General features: G+C 38.4%; 1 protein-coding gene across 1 annotated transcript; it reads right to left on the bottom strand.

Annotated features, from left to right (window-relative positions):
• Positions 1–3,882: 3,882 nt before the first annotated feature.
• LOC143286508 (small ribosomal subunit protein uS15) lies at positions 3,883–10,033 on the bottom strand. The gene is made up of 6 exons (XM_076594088.1): positions 9,927–10,033; positions 8,236–8,284; positions 7,728–7,806; positions 6,788–6,957; positions 4,779–4,879; positions 3,883–3,995 (listed from the first exon to the last, which is right to left on the bottom strand). The coding sequence occupies exons 1-6, from the start codon at positions 9,947–9,949 to the stop codon at positions 3,962–3,964; spliced, it is 456 nt and encodes a 151-aa protein (XP_076450203.1). The 5' UTR covers positions 9,950–10,033; the 3' UTR covers positions 3,883–3,961.
• Positions 10,034–11,140: the final 1,107 nt, after the last annotated feature.

The following is an 11,140-nucleotide window of genomic DNA, read 5'->3' on the forward strand; positions in this document are numbered from 1 at the left end:
CTGTGACACCAAACATCTGTACTTTGACGCTGTAGACTGTACTGAGACACCAAACACCTGTACTGAGACACTACAGACTGTACGGTGATACCAAACACCTGTATTGAGACACTACAGACTGTACTGAGACACTACAGACTGTACTGAGACACCAAACACCTGTACTGAGACACTACAGACTGTACTGTGACACCAAACACCTGTACTGAGACGCTGTAGACTGTACTGAGACACCGTAGGCTGTACTGAGACACCAAACACCTGTACTGTGACAACAAACACTGAACTGAGACACTGTAGACTGTACTGTGACACCAAACATCTGTACTTACACACCTGTACTGAGTCATTACAGACTGTACTGTGACACGAAACACCTATACTGAGACACAAGATAACACGGAGCCATCTGTAAAACGTTTGTGCCTGACATCATGCAGATCCCAGCATAGTCTAGCAGAAGACGTTTGACTCTACGAGGCTGGTTTCACGACACACACTATGAAGGTTCTTTTTCTTTCAAGATAATATATTTGAAAAGAATGTCTGAATCAGTGCATGGAGCCTGCAAAGGGCTGTCTCCTCTTTCCCGTGCTGTCGCCACGAGATGCACGTGATTTGTGACATGACCGTGAATATTCATGCGTCTTGAACACCAAGGTGAATCAGATGGCAATCAACTGGTGCATGTGTGTTGGAGGACAGAAATACTGATCAGTCTTGATTCATTGAAGGTTTTTCGACTGCTTGTGGTTGTGAATAATCCGGTTCTTTTGTTCTGCCTTCTCTTATTACATGGCTCACAAAAAGTTAAGGACCACTTCGGGAACTTGCAGTTTTCTTTTGGGGGCATGGTGAAATGATACCGAATTTTCGGCAAACTTTGGTGTATGCAGACAGTGTAATGAACATCACTCATAATAGGCAGTGCTTTCTCGCACATTAACTTTTATTTTTCAGTGAAAAACAAGACTACAGCCGTCGTTTTTAAATTACTGAATAACTGATGTTTTGGCAAAAACAGATTTTTCTAACGCACTTTCAAGCTCGCCATGGCGTACGTGTGCCTGAAAACCCGGTTTGTGAATTCAATGAGAGAGGCCAGTGATACACCATTTACAGCAATCAGGTTTGAACGATCTCTCGATTTGTGTGTGTGTTTTATTTCATACCTGCTTTTATGAGGTGATCCTGAACTTAAAATAAATAAATGAAAAAATATTTTTAAAAATTTGCCCCCTCCCCTCCTCTAACCACACACTCACCAATACTAATGTTGGCATAACATATTCATGAATGAACATCATCAGTGATAACCACAGCAGGTTTTCATTGATGAATCCGACAATGTTATGCTGTCCGCTTCATGTTACACAACCACATGGATTATTCCTGGCCTGCGCCAGTGTGTTTGGCCTCTCTTCATGGTTCCATAGGAAAATCTCATTCGTGAAAATTTCATGTCACCGACACTTTCCATATCTTCACCCATGGATTTTATTTAATGCTATAGATCTCACTTGAGATGTTCCAGGCATGTCATGGACCGTTGCCACCGACATTGATGGTTGTACGGATCTCAGGTGATATGTATCAATGTATACTGTTGCCTATGTAGATCTCGAGTCAATGTTATAATCTATCTCTAGGCCTTGAGAAAGACACCACCTTCAAGATCTCTTCATGTTTGTTAAGCTTATCTTTCACAAAAGCAGCAATGCCCAGATCGTTACAGAACCTGGAAGCAATTCAAATACCAGGTTTATTTCATCGATTAATTATACTAATTGATGTTGGTTATGCTTTCTGCATGACTTTTGTACAGACCTGCAGTCATGTGTGCTTTTCTTGTGTGCAGTGAGATATCCATACAGATGTTCACACACACAAACTGAACCTCTAGAAAATAGTTGATTGCATTGGTTCACTAATAGACTGGACTGCAACTCTGATTTTACAAAACATACTCAGTGTGATGCATCTCGTACAACATACACACAGGTCATACTTCTCACCCGAAGTAATGTAATTTGTGAAGATGACAAGATGCCGTTTTAATGCCGAGTACAAACAGATTTCATTATTGCTACGAGTATATTAAGTTGAAGTTGAGCACAAATTCTGCAGGAAGTGTTAAGAATTAAACCATACTGCTTGGAATTGACTGTCCGAAAATGCCAAATGGATGTAATATTGTTTACATGTTGTGGCAACTTGAAAGTGATGGTGGCCTCATAAGGCCATAGGTTGGGACAAATTAATAAGAGCCCTGTGGCAAGCTTGAATGCAAAATAAAACAAGAGAGGCAAGGCCTTCAAGACTCACTTGTGATACACTTTATAAAATATCCAAGCTTTTTATGTATTGAGTATAATTTCAAAATGTAATGTTTAAGATGAGAAAGATCAGTTTAAAGCAAATTAAGTCCCCTAGCATTAATTACAGAGTAATTTCCCTTTTTTACTATCTGCACCAAAACGTTTGCAAAATAAATAAAACTTCCATGCTTTGCAAAAGAAGTTCCTGTTTGAACAAAAAATGATAATAATGACTGCTCTTGTTGTTGGGTCAGAATATCAGATCAAAGTGCCAAGGTTAGAGAAAACAAAAAAATATAAACAGTAAATGCAGTTTGCATATAATTTGGCTTCATTTTTTTTTTTGTGTGCCCATCCGAGAGGTGCAATATTGTTTTAAACAAGATGACTGGAAAGAACTGAATTTTTCCTATTTTTATGCCTAACTTGGTGTCAACTGACAAAGTATTTGCAGAGAAAATGTCAATGTTAAAAGTTTACGAAGGACACACACAACTGAACACCGGGTTAAAACATACTCACTTTGTTTACACAAGTCAGTCAAAAACGGAAGTTCAAGAAAATAGAAGACAGTGATCTGGATTGTAAAGCAGAAGCCGACATCCAAGAGGGGGGCGAGTCTGACCTGTGCTGGTCAAGACGCGAGACATAACATGCTGCATGTTTGCGTTCCTTTGGCGATGTGGTTTGAAGTGAACATGCTCTGTCCATAAATATCTCTGCTAATCTGTACTGCATTTTTGTGTTGCATTTCCCTGTGCATGGGAAAGACAGACAATACCCATATATACAAAGTTATAAAATTAGGTAGATTAAAAAAAAACAAAATAAGGAAATGTGTTGGAGGATCAGAGAGAATGGATCAAAATAATTGTGCCGTGTTCTTGGAACACACAAATTAAGCATGACGCCGACTAAATTCTAGGATCCTATATTTACAATTACACTGCCGATTGTCCACCAACTTTGAATACTTCAGTTTAATAATTATTAAAGAATTCAGCAACGTTTACAATGCCTAAATGCAAAAATACACTTGTACATCTTTCCCATTTAAATGCATGACTTTCTTGCACTTTATGAAATACATAATAGTTTAGGTTCAGTTTTTTGTTCTTATTTAAAGAGCTGCAAGTTCATGTACTTTAATTTTGCAGTGGTGTATGTCTGCTGCACTGTCTTTGTCACCAATGCTTACTTTCAGGAGAGGATAAGAAAGCAAAACAGTCACTCAAATCACATTTGAGCTGTTGGTGGGTAAACCAAACACACATGCAAGCAAAGAATGCATGGGTATTGGACAATGCAGCAAAAAAAAAAAATCTTTTCACAGCTGACCATCTAACATGGAAACTATGAAAATGGTTTTAAATGAACATAATTATTTTTTTGTTTAGTTAAAAAAATTGACAAATATAGAAAGAGGGGGTCAGTCAGATACAGAGAAAGGGAGCGAGAGAGGGAGTCAGATACAGAGGAAGGAAGGAGAGACACACACAGAGTCAGATACATAGAGATAGCAACCCAGGCAAAGACCAGTCAGTCAATGAAACCACCAGGGACAGACGCTGCCGATTCACTTTTATTTACTGGTGGAATACAGTCAGTCACACCACATGAAAATGAGTGTCATCAAAATGAATTTAGGCGACCAGGGCTGAGGCTGTGCTGGACTCACTGCAACACAGAAACAAATTTTGTTTTGTGATGACCTGGGAAAAAATCAGCAATATACAGTGGAGATCACTAGAAGCTGCTGCATAAAAAGTATAAGGCATGAACTTCATGGAACTATTTTGTTCACTCCGATGATCCTTGATAAATCACTGCAAATTTACTTTGCATAGGACTGACCAGTTTTACATCACAACTCTGCTTAACTTCTCAGTGATTCATGTGTATTTACATCTACCCTTGAGCATGTGTGATGCCTTTCCTCAACTGAGAAAAGAATTTTGTCACATCTTGAACAACTGTTTCTACAGATAATGGACCATATCAACGTCCTAAATGCAAGGTCATTCCTTCTATCAAACTCTGTCACTTTTATACTGCGATGGGTGCAAGAGCCGAATGGTTAAAGCATAGGACTTTAAATCAGAGGGTCCTGGGTTCGAATCTCGGTAATGGTGCCTGGTGGGTAAAGGGTGGAGATTCTTCCGATCTCCCAGGTAAAAATATGTGCAGACCTGCTTGTGCCTGAACCCCTTTCATGTGAATATGCAAGTAGAAGATCAAATACACACATTAAATATTCCGTAATCCATGTCAGCTTTCGGTGGGTTATGGAAACAAGAATATAGCCAGCATGCACACCCCCAAAAGTAGAGTATGGCTGCTTACATGGCAGGGTAAAAACAGTCATAGACGTAAAAGCCCACTCGTGTTCATACGAGTGAACATGGGAGTTGCAGCCCACAAATGAGTAAGTATTATACTGCATCATGATGTATGACTTACTATTTCCAGACTGGAGGAAGGATCCTCTTCTTCTTGTAGTAGCGAGCCAGACGGTGGATTCTGCTCTCTACCAGAATCAGACGGAACTTGGCATCCTTGTCCTGCAACACAACGCATGCAATAGTGAGTAGCTATAACATCAAAATTATCAAAAAGATGTTGAACACAAACAGTTGGGAAGTTGTGGGCCGAAGCCCCCAGGATTTGTTGGCCCAAAGCAGCTCTTACCCAGCGGACTGTGCTTTGGGATCAAATGAAAAAAAAAAGAGGAAAAGGGGCCACACAAAGTAAACCATTTAACATTTGTTCAGGACATGACAATACAAAACAAGAGAGGCAAGGCCTTCAAGACTCACTTGTGATACACTTAAAAAAACAACAACCACCCATCTAATCGTTAAAGTGTGTTCTGTATTTGTTATTATAAAGCTGCGGGTTAAAAAAAGAAAAAAAAAAGAAGTCCTAACGACAGATTCAAACTCTGTGTGTTCGGGTGAGAAGAAACTGTCTTATCCATTACACCATCGCCGCAATCACACTGCAACATTTAGCCATTTTCTCTGGATCTAGATAGATGTACAAGTTTCAGTTAGTTACACCTGGCTGACACAGTCGATTCAATTTCTCTTTTATGTTCATTCTATAGTTTTAAAGTTGATATGAAAATTGAGTATTTTGTTAAACTAATAACACGTAGAGCCAAGTACAAGTACTACTACTAAACGTCTTATAAAGTGAAAAGGACTTCATTTTGAGAAAAGTCAAGACTGGAAATTTTTACGTTTCATCAATTCAAGGGTATTAACTCAAATGGTTTATTATTTTTAACTGTGAATTCTGACCGATTCTGTGGATATTTTTATGGCAGTTTGGGGCATAATCCAGTAAGTGATGAGGTGTTCACAAATCTTTCTCTGAATAAATATTTAACGGTCTCCTTCTCCAACTTTCCATCACATGTTATCATGTACTGTCGATTGAATATAGAATTGAACAGGCAGGTCAACAACTTGAAACAAAATGGCGTCGTTCGCGTTTGCGAAGAATATGAGCACACGCTTTGAATGTGTATAAATATGTGTACACAACTGATTTTTGCCCATGACCTTCAGGGCTCAGCCAATAGATCTATAAAGTCCACTCGTGTATTGATTTTAGTATTTTCCAAAAAAGACCACTTGGGCGAATGAACATAATGAAAGCCCTGTACATTGAGAGTAAAACACACAAGCTTTTTATGTATTGAGTATAATTTCAAAATGTAATGTTTAAGATGAGAAAGATCAGTTTAAAGCAAATTAAGTCCCCTAGCATTAATTATAGATTAATTTCCCTTTTTTACTATCTGCACCAAAACGTTTGCAAAATAATATAACTTCCATGCTTAGCAAAAGAAGTTCCTGTTTGAACAAAAAATGATAAAAATGACTGCCCTTGTTGTTGTGTCAGAATATCAGATCAAAGTGCCAAGTTCAGAGAATAAAAAATATATAAATATAACAGTAAATGCAGTTTGCATGTAATTTGGCTTCTTTTTTTAAATTTTTTTGTGCCCATCTCAGAGATGCAATATTGTAAACAAGATGACTGGAAAGAACTGAATTTTTCCTATTTTTATGCCTAATTTGGTGTCAACTGACAAATAATTTGCAGAGAAAATGGCAATGTTAAAGTTTACCACGGACACACAGACAACCGAACACTGGGTTAAAACATACTCACTTTGTTTACACAAGCGAGTCAAAAATAACCAACCACTAGCATGTCCAGCACTGATCGACATCAAGGAAACATGAAAAAGCATGAAAGAAGAAAGTAACTATTTTGTCATTCAATCCCAAATCAAGATGGATCTCCAAGTATAAAAAAACAAAGATATGTAAGTCTGGCACAGCCTGGATTTCTCCATTTTTTAAAAATTCAGTATGATCAAACCTGAAAAGCCTCATCCTGTCAAGTCACAGCCCTGCCCCCCTGACAGCACACACAATGTGACAAGCAGCACAAACCTTCCTGTTGCGCTCCAGATGTTTCCTGATGCTGACAGCCTTCTTGATCAGGCAGTACAGGTCCTCAGGCAGGTCAGGAGCAAGACCCTTGGCTTTGAGGACGCGCAGGATTTTGTTTCCAGTGACGTGACGCACCTGGGCAACGCCGTGAGAATCACGCAGGATGACACCTGAGCAGAAATATAACGGAGGGCATCACGCAGGTTATGAGAGTAAAAAATTCAAAGTTTCTTTTGCCCCTTTTGGGGCAGCAAGCAAACAATTGTGTCAGCAATCAGCAAGGCCAATAACCATGTTCACTTCAAACATTAGGCCACTGACATTTTTGCATCACCTATCAGCTAAACTGAACACAATCTGCAAACCTCCTCATAAGGTAAGTAAAATCAGAAGTTTGCTTGAGACTAGCTGAAAGAGAAAATCACATGTTCACAGACTGATGCAAAAAAGGAAATTTTCTATCTAAAATTACGTTTAAATAACATACTTACCGTGACCCAACTAGTGCAGACTCCGGCAGGGGTCTGACATTCCTGTCCTGTGCAAACTATCCGCCCATGCGGAGCAGACGAAACTACGGCCGATAACCTCCCGGAAGTAGGTAACCTCCCCTTTGTCCCGCTGGTTATTGCCCTCTTTTTCCGTTTATTGGAAATCAAGATAAATTTCCTTGCAAAGATAATAATGGTCAAGAACACTTTGTAAGATTTACAATCGCAGAACCTTGTTATATGACCAAGTACAGCAAACAAAAAATCGGGTGTTTTTTCAAACCCTCAATGTACAAGATTCCTGGCATACAGTAATTCACCCCAAAACCCACTGTCAGTAGTATTTTGTGTCTGTTAACCAACTTTCAGAGCTTAAGCTGGTCATGGCTAACCGCACAGCAGTTTTCACATAACAATATCTTCCCTAACAAGTGCAAATTTAAACTCACCGATCTGTGATGGCATCAGACCTTTCTTGGCCAACTTCACAATCTGGTCAATTACATCTTCAGAGCTGAGCTTCAGCCACTGCAAGAACAAAAAATTTATTTGTTTACTGCAGTCACTGGTGTAGTGTTAGTATGAAACTAATAACAGCTTTCCCAGTTATGTGGAAGATAGTCTTTGTCCATGAGGAAGAAAAGAAAAAGAAAAAAACGTATGATCTAATTTCTATTCCATACACAAATTAAACCATTATTTGTATCAATGTATGTGCATTCACACTTCAGCTGTATATCCAAGTTTTAAGCGTTTGACTAAACTTCTCATACAACAAAGATGTGCCACTGAAAGATGAAAAGTGGTTGAGGAAAGAAAGGATTGTCAGAGACAGGGGAGGCTTAGAAATGGGTATTAACTGAAGGGTCATAAAGAGGGAGTGAGGGATCATGGGGTTGGGTAGAAATATGTATTAATTGTAGAGTTATTGGTAGCTTTCAAGTTAACGCCACTTACTGTTGGGACAGAGCGCCTGTAAGGCAAAGCTGACTGGGAGATACCCTTTCTGCAACAGAGAAAAGGCAACATCTTACATTACACTATCTTATTTCTCTGGCAGTTGAATAATATAACATACAGCAAGCAATAAATCAAAATTCAACCAATGACCATAAAATGAAATTGACCAAGACACACACAAAAAAACCAACAAAATAACAGTAAACAGTTTAATATTCTGTTAATAGAAGAAAACAGTGGAAATATTATGGATACTCAAGTGTAAACAGTAAACATGGCATTTGCGATGTTTTGTTTACCTGTTTAAAAATAAAGTGTCCCAGGAAGAGACAGGAATTTTGAGGAAAGAATTATTCATTCATAGGTCCGACTAATCATCTGGTGATCCAAAGTCGGATTGCAAGAGAATAAATAAAGCTCACACTGGTCACAGCAAACCCACCAACCACAAAATTCTCCACTCGCAGTAATGAGTAAGAGCAGCCACAGTTCCAAGCTGTCTGACATGCTGTTTAGTAGCACTTAAATTATGTGTAAAAAAGCTGTTTACCTATTTTCCCCAGCTTTCTCACAATTCTTATATTCATTTAATTATCTGTTCTTCCACAACAAAATTTTTTGATCACCCACTGAATGCTCAAGTCACAGAAGAGAAAAAAGAAAATCAAATGGAAGTTATTAGCTCATAACAAATTTGTGAGATCTCTAATGAGAAAGAATGATGACTAGCAGCGCGAGAGAAAACTGTGAAACAAAACTAGACTCCCCATTATTGTCGTTCTGAGTCTTACAAGGTGGAGTCTTCCTGTAGTGATCACAAGAAGGCATGGATATTCACTCCGCCAGTCACATAGGATTGGAGGGGAAGAAATGTGGATATTGCCATGCAAGCTGATAAACATGACATCTTCTAAGCAGACCATTACAAAAACATTAAGAAATTTCAATGACCACACTGAACATTTACATGGTCTTTGGTCTGGACTTTGCTTTAGCTGTCACCTAGTATTCAACAAAAAAAGCAAAAACCACCAAATGTGAAACAGAGATGAGGATATGGTATCAGAGGATTCCAAAAATGGATGCAGGAATTATGTTGCTATCCAGTGAGGCCGGTTCTCGACTTTACCCCATAAATGAAATCTTATGATCGGGAGCGGGAAAAAGGTGTTATGTTCACTCCACCGCTCTAAAAAATCATGAATGGTCAAATCAAAACAAACGATTTATTATTTATTCATGATAATTCATACTGTATCATTCAAAAGACTATTCAGTTGATCGTTTCGCGATTCAACCTGACCAACATTTTCACCTCAGTAAATCAAGTCAGTGGTCTCCGACCGGCCTTGTTACCATCTCTCGAAATTCACTAAGAATTCAGCACACGACGAAACACGCTAACCCCACTTTAAATAACTGAATAACAAGTACAAATCCTCAAATACTTTCAATATCGCGTCATGTTTCGTCACTACAATATTCCACTATACTTTGTAGTAAAAAAAATGGCGACATTCTTGTATACGTGCACGTGGTATTACTTCTAACACTTCAATAATCGTACTGTATGGATTTATGCTTTTCGTTGAACCTATCTATGTTCATAGGTAAGTTAGTTGTTATACATTATACGTTGTCATGAAACAAAACGAATAACAAACGTTGAAAGAAATAAAAATAATTACCCTGGATTGTGCATACGACCCATGCTGGCTTTTCGCGTGTGACAGAGAAAGAACCCGGATGGCAAAAGAACGGAAGTAGCAAACGGTTGTGGGAAGACAGAAGCCACAGTTGCAAAAACAGACAAAACATCGCCGCTACAAATATAGCCTGTTCACGGGGAAAAAAAGAAAAAAAAAAAAAAAGAAAAAAGAAAAAGTATGACCATACTCATCCCGGGTTCGTGATGTGTGGCACGAGGTGAACAAGTTCGTTCGTTTATTTATTTATAGTCTGTTCATCTAAGATGATGATCATGATAAACTTGTGCGAGTATAATTATTTGATGTGATATATCAATTCAGTTAACAATATATTCGTTAAAAGACAACAAAAACAAAACATTTCACTATCAATTCCCAGCCACTTATATATTTGTAACCAGGCATTATTTGTTTCACTGATCTGTAAGTTGAACTGTTACTTCTATCCGGTGTTATGGTAGTAACCCCACCTTCAAAACATTCTGTGACAAAAACTTCATCCTTCCAGTCGGCTCGATCGATCAGCTTGTTTCTCGTCAGTCTTTTCTTTATAATTTCTGTCGTCCCTTTTTTGCTGAGTCATTCTATTTTTTGTTGTTGTTTTTCCTAGATAAAAAAAAAAGGGGGGTGGGGGAAGAGAGAGAGAGAGAGAGAGAGAGAGAGAGAGAGAGAGAGAGAGAGAGAGAGAGAATAATTCTTGTCTGTTTGCACTATATAAGACTTGATAGATGGATGTGGGCATCAAAAATACATGACGTTCCTGTTGTTGCCCACGACATGTGCATTGCCTGCCGGCATTTGTGGTTTTGTATCCGTGTTACTTTATATGATAAAAGATATTACGCATTATTATTACTATGTGTGGTTGATAATGTATTTTTTTTTCCATTATCAACATCATCAGTCACTGATTATTATCCGGCATTCTTATGACTGATTATTATGATTATGATGAATGATGAGTGATGATGATCGGATCAGTGATGATGATAATGATGATTGTTATTATAACCACTATTAATTACCATTGCCTTGTCGTTGTTGTTATTAGACGATATCAGTATTATAATCACTACTGTAAGTTTTTAATCTTAACCGAAGAGACTGCGGACGCCCGGAAAGATCAGTTTCACTGAGAGGCATGCCCATTGATAGAAACACACATCCCGTGTTCGTCACGTGAAGTGTAGCGC

Source organism: Babylonia areolata, chromosome 10 (assembly GCF_041734735.1).
Source record: "Babylonia areolata isolate BAREFJ2019XMU chromosome 10, ASM4173473v1, whole genome shotgun sequence".
NCBI lineage: Eukaryota > Metazoa > Mollusca > Gastropoda > Neogastropoda > Buccinidae > Babylonia > Babylonia areolata.